This window comes from Ostrea edulis, chromosome 10, assembly GCF_947568905.1.
Source record: "Ostrea edulis chromosome 10, xbOstEdul1.1, whole genome shotgun sequence".
Taxonomy (NCBI): domain Eukaryota; kingdom Metazoa; phylum Mollusca; class Bivalvia; order Ostreida; family Ostreidae; genus Ostrea; species Ostrea edulis.
Genome location: NC_079173.1, coordinates 39,247,800 through 39,274,151, shown reverse-complemented (window position 1 = coordinate 39,274,151; position 26,352 = coordinate 39,247,800). Strand labels below are relative to the sequence as shown.

At 35.9% G+C, this 26,352-nt stretch overlaps 2 protein-coding genes across 3 annotated transcripts; one reads left to right on the top strand and one right to left on the bottom strand.

The window, feature by feature from the left end:
• Positions 1–655: 655 nt before the first annotated feature.
• On the top strand, positions 656–2,248 carry LOC125666463 (neuronal acetylcholine receptor subunit alpha-6-like). The gene has a single exon (XM_048899617.2). The coding sequence runs from the start codon at positions 773–775 to the stop codon at positions 2,018–2,020; it is 1,248 nt and encodes a 415-aa protein (XP_048755574.2). The 5' UTR covers positions 656–772; the 3' UTR covers positions 2,021–2,248.
• A 1,075-nt stretch (positions 2,249–3,323) lies between these two features.
• LOC125666047 (2-amino-3-carboxymuconate-6-semialdehyde decarboxylase-like) lies at positions 3,324–24,878 on the bottom strand. Of its 2 annotated transcripts, none has more exons than XM_056151305.1 (10): positions 24,774–24,878; positions 22,232–22,373; positions 19,517–19,566; positions 18,077–18,236; positions 15,488–15,564; positions 12,937–13,030; positions 10,914–11,009; positions 9,786–9,958; positions 6,978–7,073; positions 3,324–3,894 (listed from the first exon to the last, which is right to left on the bottom strand). In XM_056151305.1, the coding sequence occupies exons 1-10, from the start codon at positions 24,828–24,830 to the stop codon at positions 3,832–3,834; spliced, it is 1,008 nt and encodes a 335-aa protein (XP_056007280.1). In that variant the 5' UTR covers positions 24,831–24,878; the 3' UTR covers positions 3,324–3,831. The 2 variants fall into 2 exon arrangements, 1 of the variants encoding a protein (XP_056007280.1); XR_008799031.1 differs by lacking the exon at positions 3,324–3,894 and adding an exon at positions 7,156–7,432.
• Positions 24,879–26,352: the final 1,474 nt, after the last annotated feature.

Here is a 26,352-nt window from a genome sequence, read left to right as displayed (position 1 = left end):
AAAGAAGAAGAATGACAATTTCAGATTCCGGATAGATATGGCTGATTAAACGAGGTATAACTCTAATGCTGTAGACTTCATTTAGTGTAGACGTGTATTTACAAATACAATGCAGTGTTTCATGGCGTGATTTGTTTTATTTATCATGAGATGTTTGTCTATTTTATCAAGTATTCGACATCAATTAAAAAAACACCCCATGCCTCTACTGTTGAAGTCATTGCTCTATGTTAGAATCCATCAACAAAGCAGTTATAAGACTGGTTATAATAAACCTTCCATTTCACAGATTAACTGTTCAATGACTCCCAGTTCGTAGTCCGCTGCATTTAGTTGGCGTTGATTTGGTGTCCATTATAGCTTTGGCTCCTCTTTTAATTTCACGCTCAGTCATCAATATTTTCATTTGAAAAAAAAAGTTCAAATTAAATAAAGAAATAAGGTTTCACGGCTGTAATTTCAAAAACATTTTCATGTTGTTTTTTTGCAATAACACAAAAAATGGAATCGTCCAACTGCGATTAGATATTGTATTTGAACACTCACGGTGAATGCACACAACATTCGATTGTATTAAAGGTTCGGAGCGCATACACTTTCAACAAGCAATGGACCAGACAGTGGTTATAATCATGTTAAAGCGTTCAGGGATTACAATACTAATCTCCACATCATATATAAACAGTGAATGATAAACTTCATTTTATAATTTCATTACCGACGTGGAGGTGCGAGTTGCAATTTCTGTCAACAACAATATATTAAAAAGAAAATGGAACGTTCAGAAATAATTATCCTTTGGAGCATGCATGCATTTACAGGTATTGTAACGGGACAGTCGGGAACAGATATGAAAAATTTGTACGCATACCTGTTCACGACACTGGGATATAACAAGGATATTCGTCCTCAGCAGAATCAGTCGGAACTTACCCCAGTGTCCGTAGATCTTCTCCTGACAGGTTTTCATGGGCTTGATGAAGCCAAACAACAAATGGGGTCCGTCGGGATTTTAACTATCAGATGGAGAGACGAATTCCTTTTTTGGACACCCTCAACTTACGGGGGAGTTTCCTATATTGACGTCCCGCAAGGCCTCGTTTGGAAGCCGGATATACAAGTCCGAAATAGCCTCAGCAGTTACGCGCAATTGGGTGGAAGTTTCATGAATTTACGCGTCTTCAGCACAGGAGACGTGATGTGGACGCCGTATAAAGTGTTTAATACGAAATGTAGAATCGATATTAGATTTTTTCCATTTGACCGACAGGAGTGTTCGGTAATCCTGGTGACGTGGGCCAGCGGTGCTTCGACACTTACCTTCACGAAAGGAACAAATGGAATGCAACTAGACATGGATTCAAGCAACAGCCAATGGACCATGTCCAATCCAACTGTTGACGTCACAGTAAATGACAATGCGTCTCAAATAACGTTTAAAGTTACGTTGGATAGAAAAACGAAAGTCTATATTCTGAACATAGTAATCCCCATGTTGTTTCTAATCATTCTGGATGTGTTTACATTTTGTCTGCCGAACGACTGCGGGGAGAAAATTTCATACTCAATTACCGTCTTTTTGGCCATTTCCATATTCATGACGATAATGGCTAATCTTCTACCACCGACGTCAAATTCGACATCATATCTAGAAATATACATTATGCTAAATATGTCGATCGGAACGTTAATCCTCGTGATATCGGCAATATCTTACAGAATTCATAATAGGACCCAGGAGAGAGAAATACCATCCTGGATAAAGATGTTGACAATTCTATCCTGGAAATTGCAATGTCGAGCACAGAGCAAGTTAACCGAACCTGATGACGTCACGGTGATGAAGACAGGCGTTGATGCTTACTGTGAAAGAGAAACCAATGCACAACCAGCTGGCGGAAGTGACGCGAGTGTTCTATGGAAGGACGTGACGTCAGCAATAGACTTTTACATGTTTTGGTTCTTTTCATTTGTCATTTTTACATCGACAGTTATTCATATTGGACTCGCAACTTCGTGATAGACCCATGTCATTTTGACTGAAAATCGTTCATTACGTAACAATCTGGAACAATCACGAGTTCATTAGCCCTTTTAAAAGCTTAGTAAATAGTCCAGTTTATTATATATAAACAAGCCATCAGTTTAATAACGCGATACTGGATTTGGCTGCGAGACTCGGGTGTGTACTTTACATTTAACTCTCTAAATAGGCATCGTTGATTTCATGATACAATGTGTTAAAACACGATCATTGTTTTAATTGTAATTATTTACTGTGTAACTTTGTTGACATTACAAAGATCAATGCTATATCATGCCACGGATTTCGATTTTCTGTCTGTCTGTAATTCTAACGTTTAGTTCGAACATAATCTATCAACAACAGATGATAAAAGCTACATGCATGCGTATTGAAAATGAAAGTTAAAAGGTCTTATTTTCACATAAAAGGCATCGGGGTCAAAGGTCAATTTAGAATTCACTATTTTCGATTCATTGATTACATACATTTATATTGTTTAACATCCCCCTCGAAAATTTTTAACTCATGTGGGGACGGTGTCATTGCCGGTGAAGTGCTGCAAAATTTAGACCTATACTCGGCGCTTACGGCCTTTGAGCAAGAAGGAATCTTTATCGTGCCACACCTGCTCGGTTTTTCTCAACACCAATAACGATTTCTCCCATTAGGATTACTGGTAAAACTTTAAATCCCATTCTTGTCCGTTTTGCATCCCATTCCTGTCTATTTTCCCATTATATATAATACTGGGAAACCTTTAAATCCCATTCTTGTCCGTTTTGCATCCCATTCCTGTCTATTTTCCCATTATATATAATACTGGGAAACCTTTAAATCCCATTCTTGTCCGTTTTGCATCCCATTCCTGTCTATTTTCCCATTATAAATAATACTGGGAAACCTTTAAATCCCATTCTTCATCGCTCTTCCACAGACATAGATGCAAATTGCGACCTATTTTCAATATTTATAAATTCTATTATGTTATTAGGGGTTATGAACTTTCATTACATAATCACCGCGTGTACTGAGGGATGCTTTCAGTCAAGATTAACTGGGATTCAAACTGCCTCTTGAGAAGAAGTCAAAAGTGTAAGAAGTTTAAACACAATTGTCAGGAAAAATCGCACGGGTCATCTGCAGTCTTTGGCACTCTGTTTTTCCTTTTAGCTCTTACAAGTTTATGTTAATCCGGATTTCCAAAATTTCGGTTTGAGCATCACTGAAGAGACATTATTTGTCGAAATGCGCATCTGGTGCATCAAAATTGGTACCATATAAGTTTTACAATACTTCATTTTTACATAAACATACTTTAATAAAATCACATAAAACTGGAGATTCTGTAACAATAATTATGCATCAATATGAAATCCATCATAATGTTCATATAAACTTAACTAAATCCATCATATTGTTTATACCAGTATCTTAACTACATTAAATCCATCATAATGATCATAAAAATATCTAACTAAATCCATCATCATGTTCATATAAACTTGACTGAATCCATCAAGATCTTAATCATGAATTCAATAAAATCAATAACAAACTGCAAATGTCTCTCTTGGGTTAATCATACAAAACTCTCTCTCTCTCTCTCTCTCTCTCTCTCTCTCTCTCTGACATACACAATGGGTAAGTGTAAGAAGATGGTTTCTTGATCTCATCTCATCTCTCTCTCTCTCTCTCTCTCTCTCTCTCTCTGGAATGTATCATAATGGCACTTCAGTAAAAGACAGCAGCTAGCAGAAGTTGTCAATCCATCCACATTTCTTCATCAAGGACAAAGTGTAGAATGTTTATTCATAGGCAGCTTTGTCTAATCCCAAAAATTCACAGGCATTGTTCACCAATAATTTCTCCTGTTAGTGGCAAAGTAAAAAACAAAACATCATTAAATGATAATGCTAACATCAATACAAGAGACCCAGGGGCCACATCGCTCACCCGAGTCACCTTGGCCCATATTTAAAGAGTTTCCCTATACTGTAAATCTATTACATTTGGCTGTGTATTCTATTTAGCGCCTTTGGCGGAACGCAGCTTCCGCTAAATCAAGTACATCGCTAAATGCTATCCGTAAATCTAGATGTTTAAAGTAATTCAGGAATGCGCTAAATCAAATCTATGCTAACTTGTTGAAAAAACGATTTCCGCCAAATATAATACGTTTACAGTATATTCGCATGTACAACTTTGATCCCTATTGTGGCCCTAACCTACCCCCAGGGGCCATGTTTTTACAAACTTGAATCTGCATTATGTCAGGAAGGTTTCTTATACAAATGTCAACTTCGTTGGTCCAATAGATTTTTGAAGATTTTTTCTATTAGTATGTAAAACTTTGATCCCCTATTTGGCCCCATCCTACCTCCAGGGGTCATGTTTTAACAAACTTGAATCTGCACTATGTCAGGAAGCTTTCATGTAAATTTGTATTTTCCTATCCCAGTGATTCTTGAGAAGAAGATTTTTAAAAATTTCCCCATATATTTTGGATGTAAAGCTTTGAGGCCCCATCCTACCCCTGGAGGAGTTATGATTTTAACAAATGTTAATCTGCCCTATGTCAGGAAGCTTTCATGTAAATCTTAGCTTTTCTGACCCAGTCATTCTTGAGAAGAAGATTTTTAAATGACTCCACCCTATTTTAGCAATTATATCCCCTTTGGGGAGGATGGACCTTTATTTGATTGATTGATTGTATGTTGTTTAATGTCCCGCTCGAGAATTTTTCACTCATATGGAGATGTCACCACAGCCAGTGAAGGGCTGCAAAATTTAGGCCTATGCTCGGAGCTTATGGCCTTTGAGCAGGGAGGGATTTTTATCGTGCCACACCTGCTGTGACATGGGACCTCGGTTTTTGCGGTCTCATCCGCAGGACTGCCCCATTTAGTCGCATCTTACGACAAGCAAGGGGTGCTGAGGACCTATTCTAACCAGGATCCCCATGGGACTCCCTTCATTTGAACAAACTTGAATCCCTCTCACCAAAGGATGCTTTGTGCCAAGTTTGGTTGACATTGGCCCAGTGGTTCTGGAGAAGAAGATGAAAATATGAAAAGTTTACACTGCCGCCAACAGACAATTTTTGATCAGCTTAGGCTTAGGAGAACTATAAACAAAAATGTGAAACATAATTAGATACATTGTATATTATCAGGTATTTTCAGTGGTTGTCTATTTTTTGCGGATAGGAAAAATCCACAAAAATTACAATTGCAAAATATGTATACATGCATATATAAAGTACATATAGATATGTATACACACATATAAGTACATATAGATATGTATACACACATATAAGTACATATAGATATGTATACACACATATAAGTACATATAGATATGTATACACACATATATAAAGTACATATAGATATGTGTACACACATATAAGTACATATAGATATGTGTACACACATATAAGTACATATAGATATGTATACACACATATAAGTACATATAGATATGTATACACACATACAAGTACATATAGATATGTATACACACATATAAGTACATATAGATATGTGTACACACATATAAGTACATATAGATATGTATACACACATACAAGTACATATAGATATGTATACACACATATAAGTACATATAGATATGTGTACACACATATAAGTACATATAGATATGTGTACACACATATAAGTACATATAGATATGTATACATGTACACACATATAAGTACATATAGATATGTATACACACATATAAGTACATATAGATATGTATACACACAAACAAGTACATATAGATATAACGCAACAGCTACAAGCAATACAAAATAGATAGTTGGGCAAACACGGACCCCTGGACACACCAGAGGTGGGATCAGGTGCCTAAGAGGAGTAAGCATCCCGTTGACCGGTCACACCCGCTGCGAGTCCTATATCTTGATCAGGTAAACAGAGTTATCTGTAGTCAAAATCTGTGTGCCAAGAATAGCCTAACAATCGGTATGAAACATGTCAGACAGCATTTGACCCAATGATAAGTTGTATTGGCAAACTAAATCGTCATAACGACCATAATTTGCTACAATTTATGGATCTGGATCAAATCGCAAAAATGTCCGACCACAGAAAATATCCCTTACAAGATAAACAGATGACGGAGAAGATTTGATTAGCTAAGCTTGGTTGTAAAAGTGTTCTTTTAACTTCTGTGAACTTCATGTAGCAGCCATCATAGTATGTTTGTTACAGGTGTACGTCCAAAATCTTCAAATGCGACATAATACAAAAAAACAGGGGCGTGTTTTACAAAAGAACTTATGACTTACGACCAACTTTACATGCTGGAATTTTCCAGTTTATTGTAAGATCATTCAGTCCAAATGCAAAATATCTTTTTTAAAACGTTGTAAATATTAAGCCTCAGAACAGTTTTACTTCATTCACTCAAAGTAATAACAGTGTAATACAATTTAAGACTTGCGACTTTGTCATAAGTTGTTTTGTAAAATGGGCCCCAGGACTGCAAATTCAGCTTTTCTAGAAATTGCAGTCTTGTTGTTCTTGAAAAAGAAGATTGTAGACATTTTTCACAAGCATTTTTCTGAGCTTTACACCACTGTTATTCTGTCCTTAGTTTGAATAAAACTGATTTGTACAATACATGTATAAGGTAATGAAATAGGGAATCTATCATTAAATTTTTGAAATTTCTGGTTATGAGGTTCTAGAAAAAATAATCAAAATGACCCCATCCTATTTTTGTAAGTTCCTTAATAGCTTCATATTGGATGAGGAAATGGCTTCCATTGACATAACTTAATTCTCATATGACATCACTTGAAAATTGTCTTCTGGCAAGTTTGCTTGAAACTGGTCAAAATGGTTCCCAAGAAAAAGTCAAATACAAAAGATGCCACACAATTTCGGATGTTGAGTACATTATGGCTCAGTTTCTATCATACCTTGAGATTTTGGCTGAAATCCATGCTTTCTATCAATTTCCCTGGATGATGCTCACCAAGGGGAAAGGGGTAGTCTGATCCTAGTATTACCCGCTCCTACAAAAACAAAAAAAAATAGGTAGTAACATCTTCCCACTCCTTGTAAGGTCAGAAGTAGTCCAATCCTAGTATTACCCACTCCTACAAAAGACAAGGTCCTCCCACTCCTTGTAAGGACAGAAGTAGTCTGATCCTAGTATTACCCACTCCTACAGAAGACAAGTAAGGTCCTCCCACGCCTTGTAAGGACTGGAGTAGTTTGATCCTAGTATTACCCACTCCTACAGAAGACAAGGTCCTCCCACTCCTTGTAAGGACAGAAGTAGTTTGATCCTAGTATTACCCACTCCTACAAAAGACAAGGTCCTCCCACGCCTTGTAAGGAAAGGGGTAGTCTGATCCTAGTATTACCCACTCTTAATAAAGACAAAAGAAAAGCAAGTGTATTAATCCCAATTTTACCAACTCCTAGGAAAGCCAAGGGTAGTCTAATCTCAGTATTACCCTTTCCCAGTAAAGACAAAAACAAGAGGCCCACAGACCTTATCAGTCACCTGAGTATAAGTTAAAGGTATCACTAAGCCCAAGGGCAATGAAATTTGTAATTATTAATATTCCTGTTCTGCATCTAATACTCATCAGCAGTATAAAACATGATGTATTCTTAAAACAAATGTCCGTGAAAGTGCTCATACTGATGAACTTTACATATTATACATTAAATTAACACTACATGACTACTTTTGACCTGTCCTAGAGTCAGAACCCTGGTGTTGCAAAACTCACAATTTTGGAATATTCGTTTCTGCGTTTCCTAAATTTGAACTTAGTTTTTAATTTTATACAGTATCAATGAGAGATTTAAATGTTTTATACATGTACATAAACACTATATACTAAGTTTGGCCCCGCCCTAGGTCAGAATCTCTATCCCGACGATCATGAAATTTACAATTTGGTAGAGGTCCTCTTATTCTGCATGATTTTTTATACAAATGTGCAGCTGTAGGGAAGATGATTTTTGAAAATCGGTAAATTCTTGGTGGATTTTGTCCCACCCATAAGTCCCTAGGGGTACAGGAATCCTGAAATTTGCAACGTGTCTCCCCCTTGTTCTATAAAATGCTTCATACCAAATTTGAAAAGAATTGGAATACTTAAGTTATCAAGAAGAAATTAAAATGTTCAATTGTTAACACATATTTAATCGCTATGACCCTGGTACTAAAACCCTACCCCTGGGATCATGAAATTTGCAATTTTGGTTGAGGCCAGCCGCCTGTTCTACACGACTGCATGTGCACTCAGTTTTTCATACAGATGTGCGGCTGTAGAGAAGATTTTTGAAAATTGGTCGAATTTTGGCAGATTTCATCCCACCCATCAGGCCCTAGGGGTGCAAGAGTCATAATAAAAACCTTAATAGACCAATTAATTTATCATATTCCTTTCATAACACAGGAGGTCCATGGACCACACTGCTCATCTGAGCAGTTACATTTTGCCGTATAAAACATTAAATTCCAGCCTGTTCACTCAGAGCACTGTATTAACATCAGTCTACACAACATAAGGACTAATTTCTTATATTTCATTCTTGTGGTTCTTGAAAATCTTCCCTATATATATCTTACTGTAAAACACACAGCCACTACCGTGCACTGTCCTCTGATTGATTGATTGATTGTATCTTGTTTAACGTCTCGCTCGAGAATTTTTCACTCATATGGAGACGTCACCAAGACCGGTGAAGGGCTTCAAATTTAGGCCTATGCTCAGCGCTTATGGCCATTAAGCAGTGAGGGTTCTTTAGTGTGCCACACCTACTGTGACATGGGACATCCGTTTTTAAGGTCATCTCCGAGGACCCTTGACATTGACACCTGATGCCGAGCGTTTGGCGATGGAACTGTCAATATCTGTTTTAAACAACTTAGGTCTGTCGCGGCCGGGATTCGAACCTCGACCTTCCACATGCGTGGCAAACGCTCTAACCTCTAGACCACCGCGGCGGTGTCTGTCCTCTGAACCCTGAAAATCTAAAGACTGACAACAGATGGATGATGGAAAAACTTTGATCAGAAAAGCATACAAATAAAACATAATAAAAATCTGAAAAGGAATCTTATGAAAGTTAAGGGGTGAGATCAAAACATCGATGTCGGATAAAAATCTAAATTCAAGTAGTTAGGGGGAGGGGGATAAAGTTTCTGTCATTTGACATCGAATACACTTTAGTGGAACAAGAAAAAAAACAAGCAACTGTTAAAAACCATATAATAACTTAACATTTTATTGAACGTTTAATAGTTTATAGTTTTAATGTACACTTTCGTTTGTGAATAAACAGTACAAAAGGTATACAGAGTGTTATTTATACAGTGGAACCCCGTTATTACATTTTCCATTTTGTCACGATAAAATTACGTAATACCGGGGTCAACGTAATAAACGTTCCCAGTGAAATCCATTAAAAATATCATTTGGAAACTCTATCTTCTGTTGATACTCCGTGAAGGTGTGTGTGTGAACATATCTCTACTGTTTCTTTGTTTTAAAGACTAGGACACTTGATTTATTTACATCTTATCTTAAAATGTCTTGTTAATCTATTAGTTTCAACATTTATCACATTTAGTTTTAAAGGGGGTGAGGGTCTTGGTGAAAACTATGTGAATTTAGTTTTTTGTCAGACATTGAACTTTTGATCTCGCCCCTAAGAAATCTACAATCAATTAAACTATCAAAACATAAAATATTGTAAAATACCTCTCCTATGACGTCAACAAGAAGTTTCAATGCAGTTGGATCATGTACCAACGTGTCGGTGTAAAACTGACCCAGGAATTTACGAGGGCTGGTTTTGCAGTCATTGGCACAGAGATCGGGGCGAACATTGTAGCCATGTTCGATACGGCCCACAGTAAATGGAAATGCACCACCTGTAAAGTTACAAAAAGTCTAGATGATGCTTGCGTAATTACAAGATGGGTCTAGTAATGTTCATGTGAGGACATTTTCATGTTTTGTACAGGTGTTTATATGAAATAATCAAGTTTTGAAAAATAAATCTGAGTGCTAAGATTGATAAAATTGAATATCGCTAACAATTTATTCCATATCGTAGATAATAGTTATCTTTCTTGGAATAATAAAGTTGCTAAAATTAGATCTTGCTAAATATATACACCCATTTTTTTAAGAAAAGTTTAACACGCTTAATTTGTGTTTCGCTAGATATTCCACTTATACAGTATGAAAATTCAAATGATAATGTACCTGAAAATAATGTCAACTTTACTCCCTTTTGAAGTGAGCTAGAGGCCACACCCTCTGTCTAGAAGTGACCTAGAGGCCACACCCTCTGTCTAGAAGTGACCTAGAGGCCACACCCTCTGTCTAGAAGTGACCTAGAGGCCACACCCTCTGTTTAGAAGTGACCTAGAGGCCACACCCTCTGTCTAGAAGTGACCTAGAGGCCACACCCTCTGTTTAGAAGTGACCTAGAGGCCACACCCTCTGTCTAGAAGTGACCTAGAGGCCACACCCTCTGTCTAGAAGTGACCTAGAGGCCACACCCTCTGTCTAGAAGTGACCTAGAGGCCACACCCTCTGTCTAGAAGTGATGCCTTGAACAAACCTATAGATACTAACATTACTGTGTTCCTTTATAGGTAAGTTTATTAAACATCTCACCAGTGATTCTTTACAATTTGCAGTAACTATTACTTTTTGAAATATTTTTATTCAAATTATCTTCCCTTTATCTGGAGCCTTGGATTTTAGTATTTATTAAATCCCTTGGTTAAATGACATTTTGGGCAAAACTTGCTAAATATTGGACAAAGACTTTTGTTCATATTCCAAATGTGAATTGACTGAAATTTAACAATTTACCTCCATGTGCAAAGCAGACTTTGAGTTTAGGAAACTCCTCTAAGACTCCGCCCATTAACATGCAACAGATGGCCATGGCTGTCTCTGAAGGCATTCCTGTAACGATTGTCACAATTCGTAATTCATCAAACCTATACAGGTGCAACATTTCTATATCTACTACTGTAAAATCGTTATTTATGCTGCGGGTTATGTACGCGTTTTTCCACGTCCAACATTAGGCATGGGGGAAAAATATGCGGTAACTGAATATAATAAATATCATATCAAATATGTATTACTATACTCGTAGGGGAAATTTCCACGCTTATTATGAGACTATGTAATTAGTGTAAATTTCCCCCTTGCTTAAAGTAATTCCACCCTCCTGTGATGTCATCAGATTTTGCAAAATCAATTAATATTTATTTAGATTTGTGCATGATAAGAACATAAATTTTGTTGGAGTCTTTTTCGATAGTTATTGTAAAAAACCTTGTTAAAAATAAACTACTTTAAAAGTCTAAGTTATAGATGAATAATCAATGATAAGTTTCAAAATATTGAACCCAAGGGCAATAACTCTTTTTTTATAATTTGATTTCTCTATCAAGTCTATCACACGATAGATTTCCTTTAATTTTTACAGACAGTTTGTACATTTTTGTGAAGAAACAGTTTCATGAAATTGTTATGAATGCTATTATATCGTCATAACTAGTTGTTTTGAAATTGTGATAACACTATTCAAGGAAAATTGCAATTTTCTGACAGTGATATATGATTCTGTATATGTATGTCTCACAATTTAAAAAGTGTGATGACCTATATATTTTATTTGATAATTTGTTAGTTTTAACTCTAATGAATGGAAATAAATGCACTTTTTAAACTTGTATCAGATAAAACTGCGAGTATGGAGTTACCTTAAATATCGACTTTTACAGTATGTAAGTGCTAAAGAATTTCCAGTCCTCTATTTATCTTGCATGAAGCAATATGTCACAGGAAGAAAGAGAAAGCAACGGACCAGACCGGGATTCAAGCCTAGGACCCCTAATTTCTAGTCAGGCGCTCTACCAACTGAGCTATCTCATGGGCACTTGAAACACACATCCCTGCCTCTTCTCAATTTTGCATAATACTTACTAACCTACTAGTTATGACTATATGTACTAACCTACTAGTTCTGACTATATGTATGTGTACTAACCTACTAGTTCTGACTATATGAATGTGTATTAACCTACATGTACTAGTTCTGACTATATGTACTAACCTACTAGTTCTGACTATATATACTAACCTACTAGTTCTGACTATATGTACTAACCTACTAGTTCTAACTATATGTACCTGTACTAACCTACTAGTTCTGACTATATGTACTAACCTACTAGTTCTGACTATATGTACTAACCTACTAGTTCTAACTATATGAACCTGTACTAACATACTAGTTCTGACTATCTGTACTAACCTACTAGTTCTGACTATATGTACTTGTACTAACTTACTAGTTCTGACTATAGGTACCTGTACTAACCTACTAGTTCTGACTATCTGTACTAACATACTAGTTCTGACTATAAATACCTATACTAACTTACTAGTTCTGACTATCAGTACTAACCTACTAGTTCTGACTATATGTACCTGTACTAACCTACTAATTCTGACTATATGTACCTGTACTAGCCTACTAGTTCTGACTATATGTACCGATACTAACCTACTAGTTCTGACTATCAGTACTAACTTACTAGTTCTGACTATATGTACCTGTACTAACCTACTAATTCTGACTATATGTACCTGTACTAGCCTACTAGTTCTGACTATATGTACCGATACTAACCTACTAGTTCTGTCTATATGTACTAACCTACTAGTTCTGACTATTTGTACCTGTACTAACATACTAGTTCTGACTATATATACATGAACTAACCTACTAGTTCTGACTATATGTACCTGTACTAACCTACTAGTTCTGACTGCATGTACCTGTACTAACATACTAGTTCTGACTACATGTACTAACCTACTAGCCAGGGTAACCAGTATTTTTTCATTCGTCCACTCAGGTCCATATCCCAAGGATGGACAAAGACGGACACATCATGCTGCTCCGCTGCCTAGTAAATAGAATTAAATATACCTGCAATCTCTTAACTCATATAATCCATATACCTGCAATCTCTAAAACTCTTAACTCAGAGAATCTACATACCTGCAATCTCTAAAAATCTAAACTCATATAATCCATATACATGTACCTGCAATCTCTAAAACTCTAAACTTATATAATCCATATACCAGCAATCTCTAAAACTCTAAACTCATATAGTCCATATACCTGCAATCTCTAAAACTCTAAACTCATAGAATCTATATACATGCAATCTCTAAAACTCTAAACTCATATAATCCATATACCTGCAATCTCTTAAACTCTAGACTCATATAATCCATATACCTGCAATCTCTAAAACTCTAAACTCATATAATCCATATACCTGCAATCTCTAAAACTCTAAACTCATATAATCCATATACCTGCAATCTCTAAAACTCTAAACTCATATAGTCCATACACCTGCAATCTCTAAAACTCTAAACTCATAGAATCTATATACCTGCAATCTCTAAAACTCTAAACTCATAGAATCTATATACCTGCAATCTCTAAAACTCTAAACTCATAGAATCCATATACCTGCAATCTCTAAACTCATATAATCCATATACCTGCAATCTCTAAAACTCTAATAAACGCATAGAATATATATACCTGCAATCTCTAAAACTCTAAACTCATATAATCCATATACCTGCAATCTCTAAAACTCTAAACTCATATAATCCATATACCTGCAATCTCTAAAACTCTAAACTCATAGAATCTATATACCTGCAATCTCTAAAACTCTAAACTCATATAATCCATATACCTGCAATCTCTAAAACTCTAAACTCATAGAATCTATATACCTGCAATCTCTAAAACTCTAAACTCATAGAATATATGTACCTGCAATCTCTGAAACTCTAAACTCATATAATCCATATACCTGCAATCTCTAAAACTTTAAACTCATATAATCCATTTAATAAAACTTACCTCAAGATATATATATTGCAATTACAATGATCTTTTTAATATATTTATTTTCACATTTAGTATTAAAATGTTTTGTCTGTAATAAAACTTTGCTGTTTCGTTGTTTGTAATTCTGGAAGATTTGATTGGTTGATTAAAATCAACATTCCACTCGAGAATTTTTCACTCATGGAGACATCACCACTGCCAGTGAAGGGCTGCAAAATTTAGGCCTGTGCTCGGCACCTTAATGTTTCGACCTTTGAGCAGGGAGGGATCTTTATATTGTGCCACACCTGCTGTGACACAGAGCCTCGGTTTTTTGCTGTCTCATCCGAAGGACCGTCCCATTTAGTCGCCTCTTATGACAAACAAGGGGTACTGAGGATCTATTCTAAACTAGATCCCCACAGGATTAATTCGAAGTAAAACACTGCAATAAACACATCATATTGCAGGGCTGCATTTAAGATGGTAGTGGCTAGCCTATGGTTTAGGTATGGTGTCCGATTTGTGCCATTTAACAATTCATCGTCCTTTTGTTATTTCAAGGCAAAAAGATAATAAAATGATATTTAGTGACTTTTCATCATGAAAATATGACAAAATGATAATTAACTACATTTTGCCTCTAAATAACAAAAACACGACAAATTGTAAAATGGCATAAATCAGCCACCATACCCAGCCCCTTGGCTAACTGCTATGATCCTGAATGCAGCCCTGATCTGGGACTAAGTGACCTAGCTTTAACCTTGACCGAAAACTTACACACTTGTACTAGTCTCATTTAAAAGAAACAAATTGGGTGAATATATTAAATACATTGAATAAACATTAAGTTTGTAATATGGGGGATGCAAAACAATATAGTATTGGTATAACCACTTTCTATATTATTCTACCATTTATCTCGTGACCTTTGCCTGGGTCACAGACACCCTCTGATTACATACACCTATATCTGTGATTCTCAATATATTTTGTACACCAGAAATAAAGAATTTTAGCAGTTTGAGTGATCTGCCCCAGATTTAATTTTCATAATGTGGCGTTTTCTTTAATGCGTAGTGGATATACAGCCTTCGGTAGTAGTCAAGAGGTACAGTGTATTACCAACCCGAAATCAGTCATGACAGAGAATCTTAGCTTGTTAAAGTGGGCTTCAATCTTATCATTGACAGAATTTAAGTTTTCAAAAATTTTCATCTCTCAAAAATCACACAAGGAAACCCTGTCTTTGGTCTAGTTGTTTTATTTCATTATCGTCTGGGCAACATTTCACGTGCATTTATTGCAAAAAATGCATTTTCCATTAATAATTAATGTTACTTTACCAAACTTGTCTGAATATGTGTTGCCCATTACTCAATTAATGTCAAAATATCCAATTGAAATACCATTTTCTACTGCATTACTTTTTATTACATGTACAAAGCAATGTCAATTGTGATACAATTAAACACTCTCTTTTGCGTTAAAATTCACATACCGCAAATATTGGTCGAAGCTCTGGAGCATCTAGATTCCAGTCGTTGACGTGCGAACCGATTTGTACACCATTAAACCCTGCCGAGAAATGTTTCACAATTCTAAACAGCTATCACTGACGTGTTATACAATTTCTATATGGCAATATTCTAGAGATTTAATGCCCGTCATTTAAGTGTCACCCAGTCTGTATATGCCATTAAATCTCGCAGAGAAATGTCTCACATATCTAAATACCAGTTCCAGGGATTTTTTTACCCCTTGAATCCAGGACCTTTAAGTTTGGGGAAAACAGCAATAATTGATTGAAATTGGGAAATTTATTTCAAAGAAATATATAAGAAAAACAAACAAAAAGCTAACCATTTGATATTTTATTATCAATGTGGCTGGCTTAAACAAGCTTTAATTTCTTTGGAAGAGAAAAACTGTCACAAATTTTTTGCAAGAGTGGCACTGAGGTTGGATGGCCCCTCATAGGATATTCTCATCAAAGCATCCATCATTTGAGAATTTTTAGGCATTATTTTGGGAAAAACACCTGCTTTTCAGCATTGGGAATGTGGCCGAATTTCGGCCCTCTACAGACCCTAAAAATCCCCGAGTTCCTATGGTGTTATCTCATTTCTACACTTATCAAATCTGAAAAAAAAAAGTCTCATATTTCTACACTCTCAAATCTGAAAGAAAAATTTCTCACATTATTACCAGTGTGAGATCGACTTTACCCATCTGAGACAGCCATATGAGATTTTTCTGTCTCACATGCTGTGACGTCATTTGATTGTGACGTCATAATTATATTTTCTATGATTTGCGTTACACAGTGAAGATCTAAGTTACACGGTGAAGTAAAAATATTTTGCATAGTTATCCTTAAATTTTAATGTAGTATAGCTTTCTGGTGGACAACCTTGGGTTTTTTAGTTTACACTTACAGTGTAAACCATTTTCGGGTATGCTCTTTCTGCCTATATCTAATTAGGTTTTGCATCGAAGTTCAAATAAGGATTTTGATAATTTAGAATTTTCTCAAAGCTCCTAAATTTACAGGATTTGACATTTACTTTATTGAGCACTAGACCAGTCGGGCTACTTCAAATGATTTTTATTAGACCTGGCTTTACATCCACTAGTCCCGACCAACTTTCCAGAAAGACGTTTAACTGATAGTTTCTCCATATTTAGATACTTAATTAAGTTACAAACGTTAAGTTTGAACTAAAACATATTTAATTGTCTCCAAAAAATCTTTAATCTTGTCATTTATTTGATGCTTTTATTTTCAAACACATTTTCTGTTTCTTTCAATTTTACCGGCACGGAAATTATTTCGTCCATTTAGAATAAAATGACCTAAACCATTCTTTTTTAAAATTTCTATTTCATCAATTTCTAGTTCATAAGTCCTATTTTGAGTCTTCCCAACCTTTTCATTTTTTTTTTCTCTTGGGACATTTTTTCTTGAAGTTGAGAAGGCAGACATGACTGCGACTGAGAAAATGGGCCCAGATGCGGCAGCACGTCATAATGAGAAATCGGCGAAAGAAATCTCTAGATGTTTGCATCACAATTAAAAAAATAGTACGAAGTCACGCGTCTTATTACATCAGCCGTACAACAATAGCTTTGAAGCACATGAAAGTAGCTGGGGAAACTATGCAGAAATTCTATCATACACATATTCTGATTGGTCAGTGTTTTTGTGATTAAGACACATGTTCTTTAAACACTGTATCAAAATCTTCCATAAATGTCAATAAGATGTACATGTATACGGTGTGACCGTTGGACTGAGCGAAGCATGTAATGGTCATTGGAGTGTCCCAAGTGGTAATCATAATTCCCTTAAGTACGGTAGATTACGATTCGTTTAAAAATATATATTTTTAATGAAATTTTCCTTGCACTAAAAACCCAGTAAGATCTCAATATTAAAGGGGTTTATATGGGGACAACAGTTTTACAGCATCCGCCTATTCATTGAACGCGGGAAATAAAACGCAAGGCGACGTATACTGTGCATTGTGACGTCACATTTAGCCTCGACTTTTTCAAAGCAAACAATTATAAAGCACAATAATACATTCCGTATGCAATGAAAAAGGCCGTTGTAAAACTAAACAAAATTAACCAATAAATTCAAAATGGTAAAAAAGTTAACCGTAATTTTATCATATATTCTTATTCAAAGAAACTCATGAACTCGTTCATCTATTTAGTCGTATTACGGTTTTATATGTATTCATTTGCTAAAACCTGTTACAATGATAATTATGCTATTCACTTTGAACAAACTGAGTGTTTAAATTAAGAATTGCACGTTAGAGTCTTCTATTATTGGCATTCAAAATAAAACACGAATAACTGTTGAAGTAGGTAGTGAAAAAATAAATGGCGGCGCCCATATGGATCACGAAAATTTCAGTGAACGTATATAGAGATTATCTATTTTTCTTTTGCTGATTTTGACTTTTTTCTTTTACATACGTGTTACCTTTAGAGCCTTGCTTCGCAGACGGGCCTTTGGCCAGTCCGAACTTTGGTCGGTAATATATTAATATAATTCCATATTCACATAGAAACTGACCTAGCTCCTTTTTGCACCTGACAAGTTCCTGGACAGCCAGATCTGGGGCTTGCATGGGGAGTGTTCCCAGCCCCACGAACCTTTTGGGATACTTCTTTACGGTCTTTGCAATGTCATTGTTTAACAGTTCACACAGATCTAAAGTGTCCTTTGGTTTAGCCTACAAATATATAATTAACACACTGCTCAAGATTCAGACAAGAGAGTGCAACTTAACTAATCAATGAGACGTACAGTAACATCTTGTTATAACCTCCACAGTCAACAAAACAACAGTTCGTTATAGCTAAATTTCGTTATATCCGGTAAAATTTTCAGTATTTTCCTCTCATAGTAAAATGTTACTTCTCAATAAGCATGGATTCATTGTAAATGTGTTCATTAGAGGCTTGTTTTTTATTGATCTACAAAAAAATGTCTCTGAGCTTTACCAGTAACTGTACATAACAATAGACTTACCCAGTAACTGTACACAACAATAGACTTACCCAGTAACTGTACATAACAATAGAATTACCCAGTAACTGTACATAACAATAGACTTACCCAGTAACTCAACATAACAGACTTACCCAGTAACTGAACACAACAATAGACTTACCCAGTAACTGTACAAAACAATAGACTTACCCAGTAACTGTACATAACAATAAACTTACCCAGTAACTGTACATAACAATAGACTTACCCAGTAACTGAACATAACAATAGACTTACTTACCCAGTAACTGTACACAACAATAGACTTACCCAGTAACTGTACATAACAATAGACTTACCCAGTAACTGAACATAACAATAGACTTACCCAGTAACTGAACATAACAATAGACTTACCCACTAACTGTACATAACAACAGACTTACCCAGTAACTGTACACAACAATAGACTTACCCAGTAACTGAACATAACAATAGACTTACCCAGTAACTGTACATAACAATAGACTTACCCACTAACTGTACACAATAGAATTACCAAGTAACTGAACACAACAATAGAATTACCCAGTAACTGTACACAACAATAGACTTACCCAGTAACTGTACATAACAATAGACTTACCCAGTAACTGTACACAACAATAGACTTACCCAGTAACTGAACACAACAATAGACTTACCCAGTAACTGAACATAACAATAGACTTACCCACTAACTGTACATAACAATAGACTTACCCACTAACTGTACACAATAGAATTACCAAGTAACTGAACACAACAATAGACTTACCCAGTAACTGAACACAACAATAGACTTACCCAGTAACTGTACACAACAATAGACTTACCCAGTAACTGAACATAACAATAGACTTACCCAGTAACTGAACATAACAATAGACTTACCCTGTAACTGTACATAACAATAGACTTACCCAGTAACTCAACATAACAATAGCCTTACCCAGTAACTAAACATAACAATAGACTTACCCAGTAACTAAACATCACTGGGACAGTAGATAGAGCTTGCACTGTAACACCTGAAAAAAAGTATACATGGAGTTTGAAAATTTAGAATTTCAGTCTACTTTATTCTTAAGAGTTACACCCTCTTGTCATCAGTAAGTAAGGAATGCCCCGGACATCGTGGCTGAGTTAAGGTTTACATGACGTCACAATGAAAACTACGTCATGACGAAGGTCATGACGTACATCTCTACCTTCCTTTAGTGGTTGGAAATGTCAAAACATTTTTTTCGTTATTTACCACCGCTGTCAAACAATAAACAGCAATCGTGTAAAAGTTACTGTCAAATGTAAAACTGATACGGTACCAATTTTGATGCACCAGATGTGCATTTCGACAAATAATGTCTCTTCAGTGATGCTCAACCGAAATGTTTGAAATCCGAAATAACAATGAAGTTTTAGAGCTATTATAGCCAAAAATAGCGTGCCAAAAAAGTGGAGTCAAATTCGTCTAAGGATAAGAGCTATGCATGAGGGAGATAATCCTTAATTTTGAAATGAATTTCTAAATTTTATAACAGGAATTAAATATACATCCGTATTTTCAAGCTAGTAACGAAGTACTTAGCTACTGGGCTGTAGAGACCCTCGGGGACTAACAGTCCACCAGCAGAGGCCTCGACCAAATGCATTATATCAATTCTCTTTGATATTGAGATAGTTTCAATTTCTTCTTTATATAACGTACATGCTAAAGTAATATCCATATTATATTGTGATCTTGATATCGCCCCTAATCTGCACGTATAGTGACTTTCACAATGAACTCATTTGCATAAACAGGGTTTCCGTACATACAAATTTCATCATTGGCACGACACTCCGAGGTTTTTGAGTGAAAAATGTTTGATTTATGTGACATGTGAACTTCAGTGCAAAAGGAAAGTTAGGGGAGCAAGTTGTGGCTTCAACAGGAAACATGTTTTGCAGGATATATTCAACTTTGTATATGCAAAAATCACCGCATCTTCCATATTCGATGCAAAAATTAGACATGTTACAAGTCATTATAAACTTGCTCTTAGCACTTTTCAAAGTAAGAAATTAATATGTTTTAAGTTATATTAACTTCAACTTACATTGATATCGGGATATCGTGCCAATGGAACGACTTATACATACACGGTACGATTTTATCTTGATATTTGATCACGTGATATACAGCTGATGTAGAGACTGTTGGTCTGGGGGAAAATGTATGGGAGGTCAATATGCACTTAATCATATATACATATTGTTTTTGTATAAAAGGGTTGTGTGTACGGAATTTGTCAAATATTGGTCCGTTTATTAATGCTTTTCCCCCTGATATATTTCTATGGCCCTACTTAACACAACTGTGATAAATCAAACTCTGGTTCATTCCAGCTCAGCTAAAGGTCAATAGAAATACTTGCTGACATCGTCGCAATTAGCCATGGCTGAACAAGCGTACGGTTCAGTCGTGGTTTGCGACGATGACTTTCCGACTTTCCATCACTTTCATCTTTAGTTCACGGCATCATGAAATGAACAAATATGACACTACACTACAGGAGGATGCTAACTCTCTCTATCTCTGTGGTTCTTAGCGATGGCACTGACGGGCAATTGAAAAAAGTATTAAATGATAATCGGAAGTACATTTTCAAATGATCAATCGAAAAACAATCATGATTCATTTAAACATGTTGAATAAATGGAAAGAATTGATATTGACTTCGATTTTACCCTAACATATAAGTTATAAACTTTACAAATTTTACTGTTGTACGATCAAATAGGAAAAGTAAAATTTAATACACAAATGACTAGACAGCCCAGCAGGATTTCGTTTTTTTACTTGTTGACCCCAAAATTAATAGGGACCAGCATTACATGGTGAGACTGTGAGCAAGGTATGATTACTACAAGTGAAAAGAGAAATATCACTGAATGACAGAACGATTTTTTTTCTACCCATTGGTACTGGTACCGGTACCCATTCAATTGGGGAAAATAGCATCAAAATTGAACAAATTGGGAATTTTCTACCAACGCATCGGCAAATGATTTCAACCAAAACAAAAGAAAAGAAATAACAAAACAAGAAGTATTCATCACTTTACAAACTTTTTATACAGTAATATTTGCTGTTGTGAGATATAAGGAATCATTGTAGGCTCGTTTTAGAATTGTCATAGCTCTACAATACGTGATCTGTACTTTCGATTTAATACCGGAAGTGAACATTTTAGTCAACTCGTACAACGTTTCAGACTAAATAAATTACGATGTCAGTGGTCTATTTTTCGGCAAATGAATTGGAAATTTTTAGTCTTACGTCACAAGCCACACCTATTGTCTCCATTTACACTACATCACAAGCCACACCTATTGTCTCTGTTTACACATCACAAGCCACACCTATTGTCTCTATCTACACTACATCACAAGCCACGCCTATTGTCTCTGTTTACACGTCACAAGCCACACCTATTGTCTCCATTTACACTACATCACAAGCCACACCTATTGTCTCTGTTTACACATCACAAGCCACACCTATTGTCTCTATCTACACTACGTCACAAGCCACACCTATTGTCTCCGTTTACACTACGTCAAATGAGGGTAGGTACTATTGGTCTCAGTCGGTCCTAGTCACCTGTGTAAGTACGACTGTGTTTGTATAATTAGTGATGCGGTCTGAGTCACCTGTGTTGTCCATGTCCTGTATTCTGGCCTCTGGTGACCAGCAGTTGTCCTCGATAGTCCGGAAAAAATTGCCATCCTTCATCATGTCAGCTTTTCCATCACATTTATGATGTAACTGAACCCATCCTCCGTAACCATAGCGCTGAAAAATTAAAAACTCAAAATAACAGCGGGTTTCTTTTTCCAGGAAAATCTCTCGGGTAAGAAAAACTCCAGCTGGCTTTGAAATTTTATTCTAAACCTAATTTAGACTTCCACCCCTTCAGATACATATATATATTTGTACTGTTATGTGTTCTTCAAACTTCCTTATGTTGTTAATTTAAGATATTTAACATTTATTTATATTTCCACATTTTCTCTGATTGGATTTATATGGTTCAGTAAAGCAAAATGCCAGTGTAACCATGGTGATTTAAAGATGGTATTCATTTATCCATCATACACTACTAATTTTTTTTTAACCCAGCATCAAAATAAAAAATGGCTATTTCTGTATTCTGTTGACTTTTCCCCTTGATTTGTATATTTGGTAATTATAAAATAAAGAATGTTTTAAACTTTTGATAACTTGAGACATAGTTTGAATTGTGTGTTGACTTTGAATTTTGTTGACAGTCATTAATTTTCATAATACAAGTCATCAAAAGTAAAAAGTCTTAAAACAACCCAAAGGCGTTGCCATGCATATCATGAGGGGCATCCAAAGCCGTCATTATGAAGGAAACTTTGAGAGGGTTAAGATCAATGTTGTTTGATCAATAGACAAGATAAATCTGCTGGAAGAGCAGCTACAAGCAGTGATTTTGCGGTAATTGAGTTAAAAAAACATAGAGGCAGGAAATCAATTCGCAAGGATCATCCTCTTTTCTTATTACGGATTCCCTCCTCTCAGTGTATCCATTGTCGGCGTGCGACGTCATAAATCTGTGCAAACGAACGGTTAATGTTTGTGCTAATTATAGGTTATAGACTTTGTATGGGAAAATATGACGACCGAGTTTTTTGGTGCGTAGATGGACCGAGCTTGCATATTTTCCCATACAAAGTCTATAACCTTTTTATTATATACTTTCAATTTCATTTAGAAACTAGCAATAACTTTATTTTAAACAATTTCTTTATTGGTTTAACTGAGTAAAAGATGAAAAACACAAAAAAATTGAAAATTAACAGCGTAATAATTTGATTGTGAAGTAATTGTTTGCGGGCCGGAATGTTTCCGGGCATATGTCGTGTGATATATGCCCGCTAACTTTTAAAGAAGAAAGAAGAGATGAAATTGAAAGTATATAATAAGGGTATTTACGCCATCCAAAACAAAATATACACAAGCATGGGTACGGAATTTTGTAATTCTGTTTTCAAACAGTGATTTTTTAAGGCCCATTTTGGGTCCGAATTTCAGCCCTTTTCTCTTCCTACAAATTGTAAATTTTTTCCCAATTTAGCTTGCATTTTTCCCAATAATAAAATTATGAAAGAAAAATGTATTTGAAAAATATAAACATTTGATGTCACATATGACTTAACAAAGAGTTATGAAAATTATGATTTGGATAGAATAGTTGAAAATTTTATTAGGTAAAAGAAAATTAGATGTGTAAAATAAAGATAATATAATGTTTGATATGATTTTAAAACTTATTTACTATAAAATTGATTTTCCCAATTTGATTGAAATGTCGACAATTTTCCCAATTCGAAAGCCACAGGACCCTTGTGAAAAATGTAGAAAAATCACTGACAAGATTCCAGCTGAAGATTCCAGAGGCCTGTTCAGCTTATTGTTGGTTGAGAACCTGACTGCACTAAGAGATCACTGCAGTAGACCGGGAATTAAATCTTATATTGGTCTATGATTATCCCATTTCTTCTGTAAATTTGATACATTTCATTAGTGTCATACGTGACCTGACCTTGCACAGCTTACAAACACAGGTGAAAAATTACCTATTTGGAGAACCAAGTTGGCATGGGACCATAATCTTGTGAAAATTTTAATTTCTTCTGATAGTTTATACAAATTTACAATTAAGTCAATTATTTAAAAAAAAAATGAAAAGAAATAAGATTGTATTGATTGATTGTATATTGTTTAACATCCTTCTCGAGAATTTTTCACTCATATGAAGACGTCACCACTGCCGGTGAAGGGCTCCAAAATTTAGGCCTATGCTCGGCGCTTATGGCCAATCTTCATCATGCCACACCGGCTGTGACACGGGACCCCGGTTTCTAGACACTCATTTGACCCATTAAACGTGTTTAGTGATACTTTAAAAAAGATCACAACCAAAATGAAATCCTTCCGCATCTCACCGTCATGATGGATAATAGATGGATTTCTTAGAAGGAGGGGGAGGGGTGTAGGGACGGACAAGCGCGGCACAGACTAGACGCGACAGTTTCGGGAGTCTGCCCTGGTGTCCAGAAATTAGATCAATTCTTCGCTGCAGGTCGTTGGCCTGTAAAACAGTGCACGTTCTAGAATCCGCCGGTGTCTGGGCTTTCACACACTGCATGTTTATATAGTTCTCACCTCTTTCAGATCTGGCCAGGACTCAGGTAAAATGTGATTGTGGATGTCGATCTTCATTTCCAACTAGTATTGTCTGCCGTTAAATGTGAAGGTCATAACATTTTCAGTGAGCCAATGAAATCTCTGTAAATTGTAGGTGTGCAGAATTTGCCGTGGCGGATTTAGAGGGGCGAGGCTTTTCACTATGCCGATACTTTCATTCATCCGTTATATAATTCCAGGGTTACTTACATTTTTTTTTTTTTTTTTTTATTCAAATGGTTGTTTATATAGACGATAACCACATCAAATCCACAGGCACCGGAAGTGTGAATTAAATTAGTATAGATATATATAGTTTTATACATGTATATAAATCTTATCTTTAAAACTGTCTTTATAATGATATAGGGTGATCGAACGAAACAAATCAAGGGAAAGCATGAAAGCCTTTAGGGGGCAAATGCTCGCCTGAAAGTTCCTAAGTTTACATCATGGTTCTTACAAATACATGGATCCCACGCACAGGTGCTTGGGTTCAGGACCAACTCCCCAACCCCCTCCCTCCGAATAAGCTACATGAGTTAATCTAATTATAATTTTTGTTGAAAATATTTCTAATACATGATAACAACGTCGTGCATACCCCTTAAGTCCAAAATAATTCAAAATAAGCCTTTTTAGAAAAATACCCTCACTGGATGTTATAACAGTTCTGTTATAACAACCAGTGAGGGTATTTTTCTTAAAGGACTTATTTTTTTAATTATTTTGGACTTTAGGGGTATGAACGACGTTGTTGACACATGTATTAGAAATATTTTCAACAACAACAAAAATTAAATCAACTCATGTAGCTTATTCGGAGGGGGGGGGGGGGAGTCCTGAACCCAAGCACCTGTGGTCCCACGGATCTACCACTCTGCATTGCTTCGATGTCGTGTATCCAGCTTTTTTGTAGATGACTGTCACTTTGTTAATCTCCGCGGGAAATTTCATGTTGCCGAAGATCACTCGATCTTTAACTCCTCGGTACTGGGCGAGTTTGTCTCCCTATACATTATACCCTCACCCCACCCCCACGGTTGTTTTTTGTTAAGGACTAAGAAAGGGGTCCTACCAATGGTCAAGGTGGGCGGTTTCTGTCCCTCCTAGACCATGCACAGGAGAACACATATAACCACCCCAAGCTTCTCCGGGCCAGCGAAACTACAATATCGCCCATCATACGAGATCCTAAGTTAGTAGTAATCAAGTTTCCAACAAACACGAGTTTCAAAACCATTCTAGACACCAAAGAACTCCCTGGACTTGGCAGACGATGACTGGGGAATTTTGAGTCGCTCTCTGCCATGTTTCCTTCAGGTCACGAGCTCGAACAGGACAAAGAACCACTGAGGTGGAGACTGGAAGCTAATGGAAAGGGAAGACTGAATCTCTGAGGCACTCTTTTTATTTGAATCTGAACTTGTTAATAAACTTCTAGTTTGAGATTTTTCCAGAAAGTTCTTATGAGAGAAAGTACAATTATCTGCAATAACTGCGGCTTCCTCAAGAGTTTTCACATTCCTTTCTTCTAAATTTGTTCCCAAATCTTGAT

Bases quoted from the DNA above. Each gene is read 5' to 3' on its own strand.
- LOC125666463 (XM_048899617.2), top strand. From the start codon at position 773: ATGGAACGTTCAGAAATAATTATCCTTTGGAGCATGCATGCATTTACA.
- LOC125666047 (XM_056151305.1), bottom strand. From the start codon at position 24,830: ATGAAGATCGACATCCACAATCACATTTTACCTGAGTCCTGGCCAGAT. The intron at 19,567-22,231 runs GTGACTCAGACC...ACTTTTTTTCAG, and splicing joins ACAGGACATGGACAACACAG to GTGTTACAGTGCAAGCTCTA. The intron at 11,010-12,936 runs GTTAGTACATGT...CAATCGTTACAG, and splicing joins CTGGTTACCCTGGCTAGTAG to GAATGCCTTCAGAGACAGCC.